The sequence below is a fragment of the Schistocerca americana genome, chromosome 7 (genome assembly GCF_021461395.2).
Source record: "Schistocerca americana isolate TAMUIC-IGC-003095 chromosome 7, iqSchAmer2.1, whole genome shotgun sequence".
Lineage (NCBI taxonomy): Eukaryota > Metazoa > Arthropoda > Insecta > Orthoptera > Acrididae > Schistocerca > Schistocerca americana.
Window position 1 is genome coordinate 592,296,738 of NC_060125.1, and position 22,105 is coordinate 592,318,842.

Genomic DNA, 22,105 nt, shown 5'->3' on the forward strand with positions numbered 1-22,105 from the left:
GGGTACGTGTAGCATGCATGTTTTATAATCCGCCTCTGTTAATAAACTGTTTAAACTTACTTCTTACTTACAAATCCTGTCAAAATATTAGTATAATTATCATCTGGGGCAACAACACAAACTATCCACTTGCAATATTTATTTTCAGGTATTTATTCAATTTTTATAATGATGTGGAATGATATTGAAAAACTGAAACCACAAACATAAGTTTTGAAGAACATTCCATTGCAACCATGCACCTTTCTCTTGATGTACTGTGTACAAAATACTGAAAGAAATTGTCCTTGTCCTGCTTGTGAAAGTGTTTCCGATACACTACGGTTCTTCACACTTTAACAACAGCCTTCCCCAAGCTGTCACCCTGCAGCATACCGGCGAAGGCTTTGGGGGTGTCTTGAAACCCTTCTGTTACAGTCTCACGGTATTTGATTTTTCCCTCTCGGACCCACTGCGTCAGCTGGGTAATGCCCTCTTCCCAGCGGTTGTGCCACCGTGAATACAGGAACCCCTCCATGCGGAGCTGCTTGAATATGGCTGCGGGCTGGATGATGGTATCCTTCGGGAGGTTAGATTCGTTGTATCCAGATATCGAGCCGCACACCGAGATGCGGCCCCACTCTCGCATGCTGTTGATGACTGCGCTGCTCAGCTCGCCGCCCACGTTGTCGAAGTACACGTCGACGCCGTCAGGTGCCGCCTGCTTCAGCGCCTCTGTGACGTCATTCGTCTTGTAGTTAAATGCGTGATGGAATCCCAACTCCTCTTTCAGCCACTTCACCTGCGGAAGAGAGGCCAGTTACGCAGCTAGAAGCGTGAGTTCTGAATTTTCGTAAATGGTTATTGAAATAATACTAACTCATTTTGCTTTGTAGGTGACTGTTCAAAATCGTTCGACGCGAATGTTAGGACTGTTCTTACTAATAGGTCCACAGTCAACACCTTCCCCTTTCTATCTCCATAAATAATACATCTAAAGTGTGGTAGATTTTTGTACTATATTATTATTATTATTTCCAATTGCGCTTTATTTTTCATTCTGGAATAATAAGGAGCAGTCAAATAGAAATGAGACAGATGGGAAAAAGTAGATCAACTGTTTATTATTTCAAAATTAATCAACGTAACTGTTAACACGTTTACTCCACAGTGAGACAAAATCGTCGTTCCTTTCGTGGATAAGCGTTTGCGATTGCCTACAGAATCTTGGTTATACTGAGGTGTGCATCTCTCCATCTGAAGCAAATTGGCAGTCAAGAATGTCTTTCTTCAGGGCTCCGAAAAGGTGGAAATCGCATGGGGAGAGATTTAGACTCTATACAGGATGTGTGAGGGTCTCCTAGCGAAACTTCTGCAGCGAAATCGAAGAACCTTAGTAATATGTGGGCCTGACCCTTGGCAAGTTGCCAAGTTCTTTTTTTTTTCCAGTGGGCTGCAGAAGTTTCTCTGGGAAGTCCTCACACATCCTCCATAGAGTCTCAATCTCTCCCCACGCGATTTCCACATTTTTGGAGCACTGAAGAAAGACATTCGTAGCCGTTGCTTTTCTTCGGACGGAGAGGTGCACGTCTGGTTACAACCAAGATTCTGTAGGCAACCGCAAACGTGTCTCCATATAGGCAACGACTGTCTTGTCTCACAGTGGAATAAATGTGTTAATAGGTACGTCAATTAATTTTGAAATAATAAACAGCTGACTTATTTTTCCCCCCTATCTCATTTCCATTTGACTGCTCCTTATTTCGCTGAAGGTAGTGGCCATCTTTTCCCACAGTGGTTTACACGTATTGGCAGTTACTCCGATTACTTTTTAAATAATGAAGTATACTTGGTTTTTTCAATTGGAATCATTTTTGCTTTTTTCCATTGGAATCATTTTCATTTGACAAGCACTTATAAAAGTGATATTATTAATGTAGTAGTGTTCTCTATTTTGACTATTTTCTTTTAATAACTTCCAGATATGTTATGATTTATTCTGTTCCATAGGATCAGCATTGATCGTTGTTCCTAAAAAGCAGATAGGGCGGTCACATTCGAGTAGCTGTAGTTGGCTATACTCTCCAAGATCAAAGACATTTGTAACTCTGTAAGTAGATCGAGAGAGAAAGGAATTTCGGGTATGTGAAATTTCCGCCCAATAGATAGTTAATCGCTTGAAAATGATTTAACAATGTGTTATCAATACAGTATACGGTGAGGAAACAAAACACTCTTCATCATAGCTAATTCATCAGTTAAAAAACCTCCATACTCATATAGACGCTGAGTTTCAAGTTTGTCCTTGCTTTCTTTTATGTCTTCATTGATAACTATACATGTCCAATACTATGTGCCTCAGATATTCATTACAGCTCTCAGCCACACTATTCAATTAAGTGCAGATCAGATGCTATACCATACACGCAGCTTCTACATCTGCATGTACATGTATAATCCACTGTGAATGTAGGGCCCTACTTTGAGCACAATGCGTCCGTAGATCTACCATATTCTCAGTCAGCACATACTCGTTTCATTATTTTTTGTCTCTCTTCTAATGAAATCTGGATAAATAACACCCAGCAGAATTGGTAGTGACACTGTATGTTAAGCTAACCCCATCTGGACCTTTTCATCATCATCATTAGTTGGTTCACTCATTACTGATTATCGTCACCTCATTTCGTCATTTATTTCTTAAGTAACTGAATATTCGACCAGACGTCTCCATCCACCTCGATCTTTAACTCTCTCTAAAATAATGTAGAGAGGTAGAGTGATTATCTTCCTCACATGATCCAACCATCTCTTTGCTGCTCTTTCTCGTAGTCTTTTGCTTACGATTTTGCCTCACTAGACGATCCTCCCTAAACTGCCTGCTTCTATGCCCAAAATGTGCCCAAAGACCTAGAAATATTTTTGAATGAGATGGGAAGATAAATTTCTTATGACTCTAAGTTCTTCTATAATGGAAGCATTTGTTCTTCTTTCTGTCCATGATACGTATAACGTATTCCGCGACCGCATATCGAAGGTATCAGTTCGACTATTGCCACTAGCTTTCATGGCCCACGTCTCACGACTGTACAAGAATGATTCCACCAGACGCATCTTCATTGTTTTGGATATTGCCCGGTTCTGCCAGACCTTTGTGAGTTTAAACGTCGGGACCAGGAAATCCGGTTCCTCGCCTTAATTCTTTATCACACTGTCCTGTGTCATTTGTCAGAGATCGTAAACAGGTATAGTCATTCAGTACATTCAGATCTGTTAAGCAGCCTGCTAGTTGCATTTGATCTATATCTTGGTGTATTATAACTATTAGTTTGGGCTTTTTTGTGGTTATCTAGAGACCTAAATTTAAACAAGTAGTCTTCACTCTGGAGGACAGATCAATAAGTTCTTCCCCATCTCCAACAATAAGGGCACTATCATCTGCAAAGAGTAGATATTACATTTTCCTGCGCTCAGCATCGCTGCACATTACCGTCGTGATCACAGCAAGCTGTCTGTATGTGAATGGGGAAGAGGAGGGAACTGCGAACACAGAACATTTAAATGGTAGTGCAGTCGCAATATATACGACTTGCTTTTATATTTCACGTTTCCCAACAACAAAGATCACGAACGAAACAATTTTTTGCGCTTTGTAATTATTTTTGACGCGCTGAAAACAAAATATAATTTTTGTGCGGTACAAATTCTCGGCGTAAGGACAGACACCGACAGATTCACAGATTTTCGCACTCAGGTTGCTGTAAATCATGATTCACTTAGTTTCGTAATAGAAAAATGTGTTTCCCACAATTATGGCGGTCGAAATATTGTAGCACTTTTCCAACCTCATTATGGAGACTTGGAAATTCTACGAGGGGAAAGCAATGTAGACGTCCTAGACAGTTTTAACGCAAAAATATTTCTCATTAGAACGGGAACTACCTTTCAGATCAGTCAGTTACAGTTAATTGCACATGCACAGAAGCGCTTTCAACTGAGACGGCAAACGTTCTCGAGAACACCTGTAAGACAGACAGACTGTCGTAGCACACTATCCTTGTAATTCTTTCATGGGCACAATGAATTCTTCAAACCTCGCGTTTTCCTTAACAGCAGCGAGCTTAGGGAATTGGACTGTGTTTGTCTGAATTTGTTCCTTCTATAATCCGATCTTCTTTTTGAATGCATTCCCATAAAATCAGAAAAAAGATGTTTCTCCCTTGCAATGTCTTATTGTGGGCAGTGTGCAGTCAAGTCCACTTAAAATAATAGGTCTCCAGTCCTTTCTGGATGATCTACTTTTCAAGCCTCCTCTCCAAACACCCCGTCCTCCTCTTTTTCATAAATTCACCAATAGCGTATTGACTTAATCGACGTACTTTGATATGTAAAGTCTCCATACCTTCGATCAGTTCCATCGAAAACTGCTACAACTGAGAGTGGAATAATGTGAGCGACTTCAGCAATTTTACTACTCGTACCATTCATTTCTACCAGTGTGGCACGCCTGTTCATGTAGCACAAAAAGCTTCTTGATCTGCAGAACAGTGAATTCCGTCTGTCGATTGTTGTAATTTTTCGCTCTTTCATTGTTCGCTAATTCTTTAAATTGCTTCTGCGTGGTATTGTAATATACAAGAAACTGATATAGGCATGCGTATTCAAATAGGGAGATATGTAAACAGGCAGAATACGGCGCTGCGGTCGCCAATGCCTACATACGGCAGAAGTGTATGGTGCAGCTTTTAGATCGGTTACTGCTGCTACAATGGTAGGTTATCAAGATTTGAGTCTGGTGTTATAGTTGCCGCACGAGCGATGGGACACGGCCTCTCTGAGGCAGCGATGAAGAGGGAATTTCCCCTTACGATCATTTCAAGAGTCTATCGTGAATATCAGGAATTCAGTAAAACATCAAATCTCCGACATATTTGCGGCCGGAAAAAGATCCTGCAAGAACGGGACCAACGACGACTGTACAGAATCGTTCGACGTGACAGAAGTGCAATTCTTCCCCAAACTGCTGCAGGTTTCAGTGCTAGGCCATCAACAAGTGTTAGCGTGCGAATCATTCAAAGGAACATCATCAATATGGGCTTTCGGAGCCGAAGGCCCACTCGTGTACCTTTGATAACTGCATGACACAGAGCTTTACGCCTCGCCTGGGCCTGTCAATACCGGCATTGGACTGTCGATGACTGGAAACATGTTACCTGGTCGGACGAATCTCGTTTCTAACTGTATCGAGCGGATGGACGTGTACGAGTATGGAGACAACCTCATGAATCCATGGGCTCTGCATTTCAGCAGGGGACTCTTCAAGCTGGTGGAGGTTCTGTAATGGTGGGGGTGGTTGCAGCTGGAGTGATATGGGACTACTGATACGTCTATATACAACACTGACAGGTGACACGTACGTAAGCATCCTGTCTGATCACCTGCATCCATTTATTTCCATTGTGCATTCTGACAGACTTGGGCAATTCCAGCAGGACAATGCGATACACCACGTGTCCAACAGAGTGACTCCAGGAACACTCTTCTGAGTTTAAACATTTCCGCTGGCCACCAAACTCCCCACACGTGAACATTAATGAGCATTTCTGGGATGCCTTGAAACATGCTGTTCAGAAGAGGTCTCCATCCCCTCATACTCTTACGGATTTATGGACAGCCCTGCAGGATTAATAGTGTCAGTTCCCTCCACCACTACCTCACACATTAATCGAGTCCATGCCACGTCGTTTAGCGGCACTTCTGCGTGGTTGCGGGCGCCCTACATGATATTAGTCAGGTGTACCAGTATCTTTGGCCCTTCAGTTTAGTTTCACAGCAAATTTGCTGTACCCATCACTTATGCAAATGCATAAGACATATTGGGAATAATAATCCCTATCTTCTGTCATCCCCATTCCTTTTTAAAGGCTTGTCACGATGGATTGCTAGACTGATTTTTTGGTGCTAACAGCCACTGGACCTGTGAACGTCTGTCATACCACAAACAAATAGCGGACGGTAGACAGCGCTGACACCATGATTCTGCCCAGCTGTAAAGAGTCGTGCCTACCAGCTTATGACACACTGCAATACTACACTACTGGCCATTAAAATTGCTACACCACCAAGATGACGTGCTACAGACGCGAAATTTAACCGACAGGAAGAATGTTGCTGTGATGTGCAAATGATTAGCTTTTCAGAGCATTCACACAAGGTTGGCGCCGGTGGCGACACCTACAACGTGATGACATGAGGAAAGTTTCCAACCGATTTCTCATACACAAACAGCAGCCCAACCGGCGTTGCCTGGTGAAACGTTGTTGTGATGCCTCGTGTAAGGAGGAGAAATGCGTACCATCACGTTTCCGACTTTGATAAAGGTCAGATTGTAGCCTATCGCGATTACGGTTTATCGTATCGCGACATTGCTGCTCGCATTGGTCGAGATCCAATGACTGTTAGCAGAATATGGAATCGGTGGGGTTAGGAGGGTAATACGGAACGCCGTGCTGGATCCCAACGGCCTCGTATCACTAGCAGCCGAGATGACAGGCATCTTATCTGCATGATTGTAACGGATCGTGCATTCACGTCTCGATTCCTGATTCAACAGACGGGGACGTTTGCAAGACAACAACCATCTGCACCAACATTTCGACGACGTTTGCAGCAGCATGGACTATCAGCTCGGAGACTGTGGCTTCGGTTACACTTGACGCTGCATCACAGACAGGACCGCCTGCGATGGTGTGCTCAATGACGAACCTGGGTGCACGAATGGCAAAACGTCATTTTTTCGGATGAATCCAGGTTCTGTTTACATCATCATGATTGTCGCATCCGTGTTTGCCGACATCGCGGTGAACGCACATTGGAAGCGTATATTCGTCATCGCCATACTGTCGTATCACCCGGCGTGATGGTATGGGGTGCCATTGGTTACACGTCTCGGTCACCTCTTGTTCGCATTGACGGCACTTTGAACAGTGGACGTTACATTTCAGATGTGTTACGACCCATGGCTCTACCCCTCATTCAATCCCTGCGATACCCTACGATTCAGCAGGATAATGCACGACCGCATGTTGCAGGTCCTGAACGGGCCTTTCTGGATACAGAAAATGTTCGACTGCTGCCCTGGCCAGCACATTCTCCAGATCTCTCACCAATTGAAAACGTCTGGTCAATGGTGGCCGAGCAACTGGTTCGTCACAATACGCCAGTCACTACTCTCGATGAACTGTGGTATCGTGTTGAAGCTGCATGGGCAGCTGTACCTGTACACGCCGTCGAAGCTCTTTTTGACTCAATGGCCAGGCGTATCAAGGCCGTTATTACGGCCAGAGGTGGTTGTTCTGGGTACTGATTTCTCAGGATCTATGCACACAAATTGAGTGAAAATGTAAATACATGTCAGTTCTAGTATAGTGTATTTGTCCAATGAATACCCGTTTATCATCTGCATTTCTTCTTGGTGTAGCAATTTTAAAGGCCAGTGGTGTAAATGAAATGTCGTGCTGTACCGGGTACTTCCAGAAAGGAATGATCAAATGCAAGGCGGACCGGACCAAGCCTGGGCCTGCAAAGCAGCCAGCACGAAGTGTGGCAGGCTGCGGCCGGCCCTGGTATAAAACCTTGACTGACTCCATTTGTCACGTCTAAGCATTTAGAGTATTCACCATCCACCTTTATGGTTTCGGTATGACTGCTACGAAGATCTTTCAATAATGATACTAGGTACTTCGAAACCCCAAAATCATTGAGCACATGCCTCTACTCGTCCCACATGACACAATCAAAGGTCTTTTTTATAATCTAGGAAAAAAATTTAAGCAGGGCACAAAATTCACGACATTTTACAGTTACCTGCCTCAAATTCAGGCTTGTCTCTCGAGTAGTTTTACTTGTGACAGGACCTGCTTGTTCTGCAGAAATATGAGACTACAGGAAGAACAGATGCAGTCCAGTTTTAGGCATTCGACAGTCTGCTTGGTGGCATTCTCGATTCAACTAAACAGAATATCAGGTACCATGTCTGAATTCATGTAAATGTTCTCTTCCTTGAAGTTACGTTCTTTGCAATACAGTGTAGTGAAACCAAAACATGATAGTGTCTTACCTTAGCGTTTGATCCCGCGAAGCCAATTACTTTGCACCCCTTGAGGCGCGCTATCTGCCCGACTATGGACCCCACAGCACCTGCTGCCCCACTGACTACGGCGACCTCTCCCTTCTTTGGCTTGCAGACCTCAAGCAGTCCAAAGTAGGCCGTGATTCCAGGCATGCCCAGCACCCCCAGAGAGAGGGAGAGGGGCAGCTCCCCCAGGTCTGGCACCAGCATGGCCGGAGACATGAAGTAGGGCGCGTCCGGCCCCACGTCGGCCACGGTGCGGTCGCGCCACCCCCAGTAGCCGACCACGTACCGCCCCACTGGGGAGCCCGCAGCACGGCTCTCCACGATGCGGGCCACCTGTGGGCAGAGGATAATATTCTGTTACCTGCATATCACTGCATAACAACGAATAAACACCTCACCACAAACATCTACATCTACACAGATACTCCACAAGCCACTGTACAGTACGTGGTGGAGTGTGCGTTGTACCACTACAAATCGTTTCATTTCCTGTGCCACTCGCATATAGAGCGAGGGAAAAACGGTTCTCTACATGCTACCGTATGAGCCCTAATTTCTTGTATCTAATCATTATGGTCCCTACGTGAAGTGTATGCTGGCGGCAGGAGGATCGTTCCGCAGTCAGCATCAAATGACGGTTCTCTAAATTTTCTCAATAGTGCTCTTCAAAAAGAACGTCTCCTTCCCGCCAGGGATTCCCATTTGATTTCCCCAAGCATCTGCGTAACATTTACCTGTTGTTCGAACATACTGGTAACAAATATAGCACCTCGCCTCTGAATTGCTTCAATGTCCTCGTTCTATCTGACCTGATGTGGATCCCAAATACTCGAGCGCTATTCAAGAACAGGTTGCACCAGCATACTGTTTGCGACCTCCTTTACAGATGAGCCACACTTTCGTAGAATTCACCCAATGAACCAGAGGCTATTATTCGCCTTCCTTACCAAGTCCTCACAGCTCGTTCCATTTCATATTGCTCTGCAACGGTACACCCAGATATTTAAACGAGGTGACTGTGTCAAGCAGGATTTATGCTGCATCCGAATATTACGGGTTAGGATTTTCTATTCATCCGCATTAACTTACATTTTCTCACATTTAGAGCTAGCTACCATTCATCACACCAACTAGAAATCTTGCCTAAGTTATCTTGTAACCTCCTACAGTCACTCAGTTTCGACACCATACAGTACACCACAGCAATCTTCAGTAAACAACACCAGATTGCTGCCCACTGCGTCCGCCAAATCATTTATGTATACTGAGAACAATAGCGGTCTTATCACACGTCCCTGGGGCACTGCTAACGGTATGATGAAAACTCGCCGTCTGTTAGTTAAGAAACCTTCGAGCCACTCACGCATCTATGAATTTAATGTATATGCTCGTATCTGCGTTAATAGCCTGCACTGGGACGCCATGTCAAATGCTTTCCGGAAATCTAAAAATACGGAATCTGTCTTTTGGCGTTCATCCGTAGTTCGCAGTATATTACGTGAGAAAAGGACAAGCGATGCTTCTAAAACTATGCTGATTCGTGGGCATTATCTTCTCGGCCTCAAGAAAATGTGTTATATTCGAGATGAGAATATACTCAACAATTCTGCAGCAAACGGCAGTTAGGGATATTGGTCTCTAATTTTGCGGATCCGTTCTTTTACCTTCTTATGTGCAGTAGTCACCTGCGCTTTTTTCCAGTCTCTTGGCGAGAGATCGCAATAAATGCAAACTAGGTAGGGGGCCAGTGCCTTAGACTACTCGCTGTTAATCCGAATTGTGATTCCATCCGGACCTGGTGACTTATTTACTTTCAAATCTTTCAGCTGTTCCCCAACACGCCACAGATACGTACTACTGTGTCGTCCACGCAGGCATCTGTCCAGTGCTCAAATGACGCCACGTTTGTGCGATTCAGCTGCGTGATCGATTTCTCGAATGCGAAATTTGAAGCTTCGGCTTTCGTTTTGCTATCTTTAACTGCCACAAAAAAAAACTGGTCAACAAGGGAATAAATGAAAGCCTTAGATATGCTTCGCGATTTTACATGGGGCCAGAAATGTCTCAGGTTCTCTGCCGGACCTTTTGCAAAGGTATGACACTGGCAGTTGTTGCATGCTTCGCGCATTATCTTTCCACAGACGCACGGACCCAGGTTCGTCATTGAGTACACCATCGCAGGCGGTCCTGTCTGTGATGCAGCGTCAAGGGTAACCGTAGCCACAGTCTCCGAGCTGATAGTCCATGCTGCTGCAAACGTCGTCGAACTGTTGGTGCAGATGGTTGTTGTCTTGCAAATGTCCCCATCTGTTGACTCAGGGATCGAGACGTGGCTGCATGATCCGTTACAGCCATGCGGATAAGATGCCTGTCATCTCGACTGCTAGTGATACGACGCCGTTGGGATCCAGCAAGGCGTTCCGTATTACCCTCCTGAACATACTGATTCCATATTCTGCTAACAGTCATTGGATCTCGATCAACGCGAGCAGCTATGTCGCGATACGATAAACCGCAATCTCGATAGGCTACAATCCGACCTTTATCAAAGTCGTAAACGTGATGGTACGCATTTCTCCTCCTTACACGAGGCATCACTACAACGTTTCACGAGGAAACGCCGGACAACTGCTGTTTGTGTATGAGAAATCGGTTGGAAACTTACCTCATGTCAGCACGTTGTAGGTGCCGCCAACGGCGCCAAACTTGTGTGAATGCTCTGAAAAGCTAATCATTTGCATATCACAGCATCTTTTTCCTGTCGGTTAAATTTCGCGTCTTAGCACGTCATCTTCGTGGTGTAGAAATTTTAATGGCCAGTAGTGTATTATTGTTATTATTGTTATTACTACTGAAACATCGCGGCAGATTAAAACTGTGTGCCAGATTGGGTTAACCTAAGCGTTCAAATGTTCAAATGTGTGTGTGTATTCCTAAGAGACGAAACTACTGAGGTCATCGGTCCCTAGACTTACACACTACTTAAACTAACTTATGCCAAGAACAACACACACACCCATGCCCGAGGGAGGACTTGAACCTCCTGCGGGAGGGGCCGCGCAGTCCGTGACATGGCGCCTCAAACCGCGCGGCGAACCTAAGTGTCTTGCCGGCGAATGCGCTTCACACTGAGACATCCAGGCACGACTCACGACCCACGTCCATAGCTTTACATCTACCAGTATATGCTACTAAAGTTTTCTTTATGATTTTCTTGCTGGAATATGAAAGTAGAATTAGTGTGACCCATAGTTTTATATTTATAACTATTGTTTTTAATAATGTCTGGATGTACTCTGAGGTATCTGGTATCTATTGTTATTGACACACTGTTCCGATGACCCAAAAGTTAAACTTTTTTTTTTATTATTTTAATACTGGAATGTGAAAGTATAACTAGTGTCCCACAGCTTTATATTTATAACTTTTATCTTTTCACTATACCTGGATGTATTTTGATGTATCTGTTACCTAGTGTCATTGAGACTGTGTTCGAATAGCTCAAAAGCTAAATAAATGTGTATGTTATTAAAACGTGTTTTTTAGAATATCGTAAGTTTAGCTTGCAAAACAGTCTGTTTACAATATTCTTCAGGGTATCTTCCAGCTTTATCAAGCTTTTATATCGAAGACTGGCAATGTATATATTGTCTCGAAAACAACAATCAATAGGCAAAACTGATAAAATAGTAATTACTACCTTTTTTGTTAGTTTGTAAAGTGATCCGTACATCTTATTCCACCATTTTTCGAGCGTATTCGGAATAGTGTTAATTCACGTCTGATATCGAGGCTGATAACCGTAGCTGATAGCCATGACTGATAGCCATCTTCAAGGTGAGTCGCTGGCAGAATATAAACCACTTGACTTAACACGTGGAGTAGGATCACGAGTACGACTGAGATGACTATGCTAACAACAGGAGTGTCAAGTCATAGATAAAACTTCATGAGTCTCAGAAAGGGACCGCGCCTCTTCGTCATCACCGTTTTCGTCTAGATTTATGGTACATGCAGGGCTCGGCCAAAAATGGAAGTGACAGATGTGGGTGCTACAGATGCCCAAATCCTTAGAAAAGAGTAGCATTTTTGGCGCGGATCGGGTGAAACACGAGCTGTTTATGTTATCGTACTTCCTCTGCAGCAGTTGGCGCAGCGGGAAAGAGTACTGAACAGTCAGCCGAGGGCCGTGGGATCGTTTCTCTGTGTAGGAACTTATTTTTATTTTTAGTTTTTATGTTCCTTACACTGCAAATAAACCTAAATAATCAATCACTCACACACTCACTCACTGATCACACCGGACTCGAGAGTCCGTTACCGCAGCAACGTATTTTCGCCATCTGTCTCTGTCTTGGGCTATTTCCTTCCATTCACCTTCAATACCTAGGCTCATGAAATCATCCTTCACATTGTCCTCCCATCTACGCCTCGGTCTCCCCACTGGACGTTTTCCCTAAAAGTGCCCTACCAGTACTCTGCGCGCTGCCCTGCCCTCAACCATTCGAGCTACGTGACCCGCCCATCCCAGCCTACGTGATTTAATAATGCTGATTATGTCAGGGCTTGAATAGAGTTCGTAAACCACTTAGTTACGCAGTTTTCGCCACTCTCCGATAATGTCATCCCTTTTTGCTCCGAAAATTTTCCTCAAAATTTTGTTTTCAAATACCCGAAACGGCTTTTCATTTTGCACAGTGAGAGACCAAGTCTCACACCCATACAACATAACTGGTAGAATAATAGTTTTGTATATTCTAAATTCCTAGACAGTATCCGTGATGAAAGTAATCTATTCAGTGAGAAGTAGCACGCATTTCCCGCCCGTAACCTCTTCTTCAGTTCGGATTCAATCTCATTTCTCGAAGCCACGGCTAGATACTTAAATGTGTTCACTTTTTCAAACTGCATGTCTGCAACTCTTAACATTTCCTGGTCTACTGCTGTTGGCATTCTAGTAGTAACCAGGTATTTAGTTTTGTCTTCACTTATCCTTAGACCTACATCTTCACTAGCCTTGATTAACGCATTCGCATTTGCTGTAACAAATTCTTCCCTATCGCTAATGATATTTAGATCATCTGCATACCCTAATATCTTAATATTTCCATTTAACTCCACACCCTCTGAATTATCTGCTACCATTCGTACAATATATTCTAGGACTAAATTAAAAAGAGGCGGAGACAGGGCATCTCCTTGCTTAAGTCCGTTCTTTATTACATAATTCTTCTGACTCCAATTTCCCCACGCGTACTCTAACTTTTGTGTTTTTCAAACTCCCTTCTATAAGTCTAACATACTTCTTTGGTATTCCAAGTTCCAAAAGAATTCTGTACAATTTTGATTGCAATGCTGAATCATAAGCTTTTGTAAAAGCTATGAAAAGATTATGAAATGGTTAATTGTATTCTCATTTCTTTTCCAAAAATTTGACGCAGGGTGAATATTTGGTCTATAGTTGATCTGTTCCTCCGAAAGCCAGCTTGGTAATCCCCCACAATTTCATCTGCATGTGGTGTAAGCCTGCTTAGCAGAATATTCGAGAAAATTTTGGAAGATAATAGTAATAGCGAAATTCCTCTATAATTACTACAATCCGTTTTGTCGCCCTTCTTAAAAATTGGGATCAGAATCAACTCCTGCCACTCTTCAAATATCATCTCTGAGTTCCATACTTTAGTTATCACTTTGTGAACTACTTCCACCAATTTCTGTCCCACATTTTTACTAATTCTGCAGTTATGCAATCTCATCCTGGTGCTTTATGGTTTTTCAATTTGATGATTGCATCTCTTACTTCCTTTAACGTTGGCTCAGGTATCTGGGGTTCTGCTGTATGTATTTCGTACGCCTGCTCATTTCCTGCTTCCTGGTGTACATTTAATACATGCATCCCCTCGAAGTGCATTTGTCCTTGCCTTGAACGCCTTCCTATAACCATTTATGTCTAGGTAAAGTCCCCTAATGTTTTTTGTTTTACTGTTTGTTTCCATTTTTTTTAATTTGGTTGTTCAAATAATCCCTCTTCTTTGCCCATAGCCTATGACCAACTTCCCTTCTCATGTTCAAGAACTCCTCTCGTTTTCTGTCTCCCATTCTATTCCAATCTAATCGCGCTTTTCTCCTTTCCTCTACCAATTTCTTGCATTCCTCATCAAACCACGGTTTCCTCCTGTTCTTCTTAATTTTACCTATTGTGACCTTCGCCGCCTCTTTGATATTATTCCTCACAGAGATCCACTGTTTATTTACATCCTCGTCTTGATCTTCGTGTGTCCTGAGAGCATCAAACCTATTTGAAATTTCTATCATGTACCTTCTTCTAAAGTTTTCATCATTTAGCTTGTCAGTGTCGAACCTAACAAGTTCTGCATTGTGACACCTTGATGTTGCTGTAGATAGCCGTTGGTGAACTTTGGCACCTACAAGAAAATGATCAGAATCGCAGTCTGCTGCCCTCAAAGTCCTAACATTTTCTTAAATAGTGTGCCAACTCCGATCTACAAGAACATGATCAATTTGGTTTCGGGTGTGTCCATCCAGAGAGACCCAAATTGCTTTATGAATGTCCTTCCTTCTGATATATGTGCTCTCAGCAATCATGTCTTTTGAAACAGCAAAATTAACCACTCTTGTGCCATTATCATTCGAAATGTTATGCAAACTTTCTTTCCCAATTGTAGGCCGGAATGCTTCTTCCTTCACTATCTTCGCATTAAAATCAGCTACGATTAATTTTGTGTCGTACTAAGAGTACTCATCAACTGAAATAATGCTCACTGTATTGTGTTTATTGATATTTTCATAGAACAAAGGGCAAAGGAAAATGTGGGATTGCAATTAAATTTCCAAAAGGGGTTGTAAGGCGTGCACGAAAACTTCGTATATAAAATTAGACACTTATTTTTTTTTACAGTTGATGATTTACACATTCTGGACTAACGTTCATCGTAAAAACAGGGAAATCAGAAATTTTCTGGGCGTCTTGCACTCCTTATAAAGCCGTTACATTGTTCTTTTACAGTTGCTATAAAAAAATACTCGGCTTACATTCATAAAAGGTTGTCTCTCATCGCGTAGTTCGTCGCCAAATATTCTTGAGAATAGCTAGTGACGTACAGCGAAATATATTTTGAAGCAGTCTGGTCAGAACGTGATTTTTTTTTTCTCTGGACGAGATAAGAGCAGTTTTGATGCTCTTTGGTTAAATGTTTTAGCAGACGATAAAATTGGACATCACAGGGTGGCTCTAGGGGAGTCCATTTGGAGGAGAAGGGGGGTGGGGAATTACTTTTCGCAAATCCTCGTCGTATAATTGTGAGTTTGATGCCCTCCCCACGAGTCATTCAATAGAAGAAATTTGTTCTCCTGCGCGTAGGGTTTCATCACATCAAATACACTATACTGAGCGTTATCTCGATTTGCTTCCGGTGTAAGTAACGTAGAAATTGAAAATAAAAAGTAGTTACCGGACAGGGAATCGATGCCAGGATCCTCAGATTGCCGTTCTGTACTCTTCCCGCTGCTCTAACTGCCCCCTGAAAACTCCGCCAACACAAAGGGGTCATGTCTCGCCCGACCCGCGCAAAAATTCTATTTTTTCCAAACGCGTGACAATCTGGAACGTCCACTTCTGTCACTTTCATTCCTAGCCTAGCCCTAATGTGCACCGAATTCGGTAGAAATCGGTGGTGACGAATTGGCGCGGTACCCTAGTAAGAGTGAAATAAAGCAGAGCCAGCAAATCCACAGAGCTCACCAATTATGAGCATGATTATTAAAATGGACTGCATTTGTTGGAATGCCTGGCAATGAAGACTCAGAACAATATTCCTCCAGCGGCGCAGACGTGAAATAAAGGGTTTCCATGATTTGTCGAACTGGGAACTCTCCTCTCGGTTGAGTAGGCTGTCTGCTAATCGTGTTTGCGCAGCTTCCTGAACTACTGAGTACCGATAGGATGAGGCTGTGGCCTGTACCTCTACGTCCCCGTAGTCCACTGAATGGCCAGTGCGAGTACAACGTTGAGCCGCTGCAGAACACTGGTGTGTCGCTGTTGACCTGTGCACCGCTCTCGCGTGATGCTTATTGTTTGTCCCGCGTACCTCTTACCACAACGACAAGGCATTTTATTTTTGCCCGCTTTTATTGAAAGTAGACCATTTTCCACAGATCTCAGAAGAGATGCTGTCTTGGCCCGTGGCAAGAAGATCACACGTACTTTATGTACTTTATCATTATTCTGGCAGTTTGGGTAAAAACATTTCCCACATGCAGAAAAGCCGTAGACTTTTCATCTCATTCTTCTTGCTTTTTCTTTGGGTGGTCCGACATTCTCGCTTGCAGAACCTTATTAATTTGACGTTTAGTGCCTCCATTTTTAGTGAGTACCTTTTCGAAGGGTACCAGTTCATCAAATATGCTGTCAGCGTCGCACATTACATATGCCCTTCAGCAGGGTTGAAACTTTATCATCCGCAATACCATAAGAAGAAATGATAATATCCCAGACGCTCCCCTGCAAGATGATGAACTATTCTATCCGCTGGGAAAAGTGCAAGTAACGCATTGTCATTACATCGTTTGCACGAAGTATTATAGTAATACGAACTCCTGAAAAGCACTGGGGAGAACATAATACACACAATTTATTGCAAGCTACATTAACGATCCTCTAAAATGAATTTACGATCATATACAAAAGAAACTCCGCCTGAACAGTCCAAGAAGGCCCAACAGTATAGACCGGCCGCCGTGTCATCCTCAGCCGGCCTGTGTGGCCGTGCGGTTCTAGGTGCTACAGTCTGGAACCAAGCGACCGCTACGATCGCAGGTTCGAATCCTGCCTCGGGCATGGATGTGTGTGATGTCCTTAGGTTAGTTAGGTTTAAGTAGTTCTAAGTTCTAGGCGACTGGTGACCACAGAAGAAAATGTATTGTGAAGTAGTTTTTCAAGTTTGATAATGCCGTTGAAGTGCAACGTCAATGGAGACGGGAGTTTGAAACAGAACTACCAACCTGCTTAACAATTAAACGTGTCACTGTCAATTTTTTATTGCGTAGGACGATTTGCGATATCCGCAAACGAAGATCAGGAAGACAGCATACAGCTACAAGTCCTGCTTCGGCGGCTCTCGTGTTGGAAACGTTTGTTAACTTTTCACAGAAGTCTGCTACGCAATGTGCACATGAAGTGGGGGTTAGCAGTACTAGTCCAGAATGAGATTTTCACTCTGCAGCGGAGTGTGCGCTCACATGAAACTTCCTGGCAGATTAAAACTGAGTGCCGGACCGAGACTCGAACTCGGGACCTTTGCTTTTCACGGGTAAGTGCTCTACCAACTGAGCTACCCAAGCACGACTCACGCCCCGTCCTCACAGCTTCACTTCTGCCAGTACCTCGTCTCCTACATTCCAAACTTTACAGAAGCTCTCCTGCGAACCTTGCAGAACTAGCATTCCTGAAAGAAAGGATATTGCGGAGACATGGCTTAGCCAGAGCCTGGCAGAAGTGAAGCTGTGAGGATGGGGCGTGAGTCGTGCTTGGGTAGCTCAGTTGGTAGAGCACTTGCCTGAGAAAGGCAAAGGTCCCGAGTTCGAGTCTTGGTGCGGCACACAGTTTTAATCTGCCAGGAAGATTCATAGCAGTAACAATGTACGAAGAATTCTGAAATCTGCAAAGTTTACATTCCACGATTACTGCACGCGAATAATGATGACGATCCTGATCGCCGAATGCAATATTGCGAAGGGCATCAGCAAATGGTGATTAATGAGGAACAATTTGTGACGAAGAAGAGTGACAAAGCACAATTTAAACTTAATGGAACCGTGAAACGGCATAACAGTTTGTACTGGGCACCGGTAAATCCGCATGTTTATGTGGATAAAACAGTCTATCTACCAGGGGTTCACGTGTGGTGTGGACTATCATCTAGAGGCTTAGCAGGACCCTTTTTCTTTTATGCTACTGTCACCGGAAAAGGGTACCTGGAAATGTTATGCACCTCAATTTTGCCGGGTATACGTGCGCTTTATGGAGCTGATGAAGTGGTCTTCTACCAACAGGTCGGTGCGCCACCACACTACCACCTAGCTGTACGAGCTTTCCTAGATGACAATTTACCGGGGCATTGGATTGGACGAAGAGGGCCCATTGAATTCTCTTCACGGTCGCCAGATCTAACACCTATGGACTTGTGGGAAACTGTGAAAGATAACGTCTACTGACACAAGCAACGCATGCAGGAGGAACTTCGCCAGGGGATTACAGTGACATGTGCAGCGGTTTCCACTAACGTAGTTGCCACGACCGCTCATCGTTCTGTTATTGTGTATAGCCGCCAGCGGTGAACATTTTGAACATTTTAAGTAACCATGTGCTAAACCAAAGGTTATACAACATGTGCGATCAATTATTATATGTAAAATAAACACATAAGTAATATTTTTCCTTTCTTACAGTGGGTATACATTTTTCTGGCGGTCTCGATATTTTGGGATTTTCCGCAAAGCTCGATAGCAACTCGGTTTTCGAATCATCGTTATATCATAATTCGGCAGATTTTTTTTTTTGATCGCAGAAAACCATTTGATTAACAATTACATAAAAAGTCTTAGTTTTTACCTTAGACCTTATTCCGGGCGCGATTTTACATCATCCTTACCCGTATCTTCCACGCCGTACTCTGACAGCTTACATACGACTGCAGTGCTATGTACTCTGGCCAGAGAGTTTCGCTTTCTGTTCTGAAGCTGCTAGACTTCTGCGATGCCGCTACTCTTCTCTAAAAATCTTGCGTACAAGTACATTAATACCGTGCTTCCAAAAATCAGGTCACTACACTGAAACTCCAAACAAACAAAAGCCATTATTACTTTATTTTGCAGGATTTGTCTTTGTTCTTGATACCAGAAGTATTTGTTCATTAACACGCGGACATATAAGCATTTCAAATTCTTACCAGAAATATTGGCAACTGTCATCGGTTGGTGGCTAAACATTCGTCCGCTTATGATACTTCCGTTTTACCATTAAAAATACCTTCTAAAATGCGACTGTGTTTCACGTACAGAATACGGTTTCAGACTCTTGCTACAATTCATAATAAAAAAACTAACATTCCAGTCATTCTGCATTTTCACTTTTCTTCCCCACTCGAGATACAACGTGAATTCTATTGTAGTTGCTTCCAACGTTACGAATTTCTAGAACATAAGAAAAAAACACGAACCTCATTTTACCAAAATCACGAATATATAATTATCACAGATAATTCTGTACAAGAAGTAAACAGCTAATTTACGCAATGGAGAGCTCATCTGAATAAAATTACTTCTATGGTACGTAGACTACAATAAATTGTTGTTCCTTCTCCATTGTTGATGAAATCTAAAAAGGCGCTTAGATTAAATATTTATGATTAATTAAAATTTTCCCATACCAAGCGTTATGGTCTTCGAACTTTGTCTTGAAGAGATGTAATCAGCTTGAAATTATCCTTTCCATTTGTCGTTGGATCTGATCAAATTTCGGGGAATTTTAAGATTCGTGAGCAAAATCATTTCAAGCTGGATTAGAGTACATTGTGATTTTAGTGTGACCGAACGATCTTGCACAATGATTTATCAAAATAGGTGTAATCTCATGCATCTGTACGACCACTCCAAGATCACATAACGAATGTGGAGGTATTGAATAGAATTGGGGAGAAGAGGAGTTTGTGGCACAACTTAACTCGAAGAAGGGATCGGTTGGTAGGACATGTTCTGAGGCATCAAGAGATCACAAATTTAGCATTGGAGGGCAGCGTGGAGGGTAAAAATCGTAGAGGGAGACCAAGAGATGAATACACTAAGCAGATTCAGAAGGATGTAGACTGCAGCAAGTACTGGGAAACGAAGCAGCTTGCACAGGATAGAGTAGCATGGAGATCTGCATCAAACCAGTCTCAGGACTGAAGAACACAACAACAACAATATTTGATTCTCGATGGATTTTACAAAGCACGAATGTATTCTCATTTCTGAAAGAGTTTTGATTATTATCTACGACTTTGATTGCGCCAAAAGAGGAAAATCCCAGTCTGTTTTGTTTGAGTGGCGTTATCTGTTGTGTCAGCACATATGCGGCACACAGCCGGGGAACAAATTAGCGCGGCTAACAGATGGCACAGGTGCTTCGTCATCGTTCTCTCTACCTGCACGACTTGCAGTAATGGACGCGGTGTACAACTAGAGTACCGTCTGCAAAACCTACTTTTCGATTCCGCAAGACCATGTAACATAGTTTCCAATAAGCTAGTATCTTGTCAGTTCGACATAATATAGAGGTGCAGAGGAATTTATCACCCTCCTTTCCTACTCTCCACCAATATGCGCACCAAAGTGCTCTGTCACCTAACGACCTCGCCATCTACCGGACATTAAAATATAATCACGTTTCTTCTTTAATTCATGTTCCGATTGCAGATGTTCATCGGGAAATGAGAACGGGTACTCGCTTAGCGAGATCTTGACTACCCGACACCAACACGCTACATGTATCAACAGCTGGACCTAGTGTCAAAGGCACAAGGAGAGTTCTGCCGCCTCCTACCCATAATAGGGCAAGACAAACCAAACTACATCTACATGATTACTCTGCAGTTCACTGTTAAGTTCCTGTCAGAGGGTTCACCGAACCACATTTAAGCTATTTTTCTACCGTTCCACTCTTGAACGGCGTGCGGGAAAAACGAACATTTAAATCTTTCCGTATGAGCTCTGATTTTTCTTATTTTATTATAATAATCATTTCTGCCTATTTAGATGGGTACCAACAAAACATTTTCAAACTCTAAGGAGAGAGTTGGAAACTGAAATTTCGTGGGAGGATCCTGCCACAACGAAAAACGCCTTTGTTTTAATGATTGCTATTTCGATTCCCGTATCATACCCGTGGCACTCTCTCCCCTGTTTCGCGACAGTACGAAACGAGCTGCCATTCTTTGAACTTTTTCGATGTGCTCCGTCCCTGCTACCCGATGCGGATCCCATGCTGCTCAGCAATACTCCAGGAGACAAGCGTAGTGTTAAGCAGTCTCTTTGGTAGACCTGTTGCATTTCGTAAGTGTTCTGCCAATAATTTGCAGTCTTTGGTTTGCTTTCTCCACAACGTTATCTACGTGATCGTTTCAATTTAAGTTATTTGTAACTGTACTCGCTAAGTTACTTCAATTTACAGCCTTTAGATTTGTGTGACTTATCGTGTAACCGGAATTTAACAGATTTCTTTAGCACTCACGTGGATGTTTTCACGTTTTCATTATTTAGTGTCAGTAGCCAGTTTCCGCGCTAGCTTATATCTTGTTTAAATCATTTTGCAATTAGTTTTGATCATTTGATGGGTAGACAAGACTGCAAATGACAGCATCATCTGCAAACAGTCTAAGAGGGCTGCTCAGACTGTCTCCTAAATAGTGTATGTAGATCAGGAACAGCAGACGGCCTATAACACTTCTTTGGAAAACGACAGGTATCACTTCTGTTTTACTGGATGATTTTTCGTCATATACCACGAATTGTAACCTTTCTGACTGCAAATCACAAATCCTGTCGCGTAACTGAGACTATACTCCATAGGCATGCGGTCTGACAAGAAGTCTTTTCTGAGAAACGGTGTTTAAAGCCCTCTGGAAATCAAAAAATACGAAGTCAATTTGACACCCCATGTCGATAGCACTCATTACATCGTGAGAATAAAGAGCTAGTTGTGTTTCACGTGAACGATGTTTACTGAATCCGTTCTGACTAGCCGCCCGCGGTGGCCGAGCGGTTCTAGGCGCTTCAGGCCGGAACCACGCGACTGCTACGGTCGCAGGTTCGAATCCTGCCTCGGGCATGGTTTTGTGTGCTGTCCTTAGGTTAGTTCGGTTTAAGTAGTTCTAAGTTCTAGGGGACAGATGACCTCAGATGTTAAGTCCCATAGTGCTCGGAGCCATTTGA

The 22,105-nt window shown here is 43.1% G+C and overlaps 1 protein-coding gene across 1 annotated transcript in view; it reads right to left on the bottom strand.

Moving 5' to 3' along the window:
- Positions 1–328: 328 nt before the first annotated feature.
- Positions 329–22,105, bottom strand: part of LOC124623123 (prostaglandin reductase 1-like) — a 45,236-nt gene continuing 23,459 nt past the window's right edge. The window contains exons 3-4 of the mRNA XM_047148913.1: positions 8,099–8,449; positions 329–781 (exon numbers count right to left, since the gene is read on the bottom strand). Coding sequence (XP_047004869.1) covers positions 329–781; positions 8,099–8,449 — 804 coding nt within the window. The remainder of the gene's footprint in view (positions 782–8,098; positions 8,450–22,105) is intronic.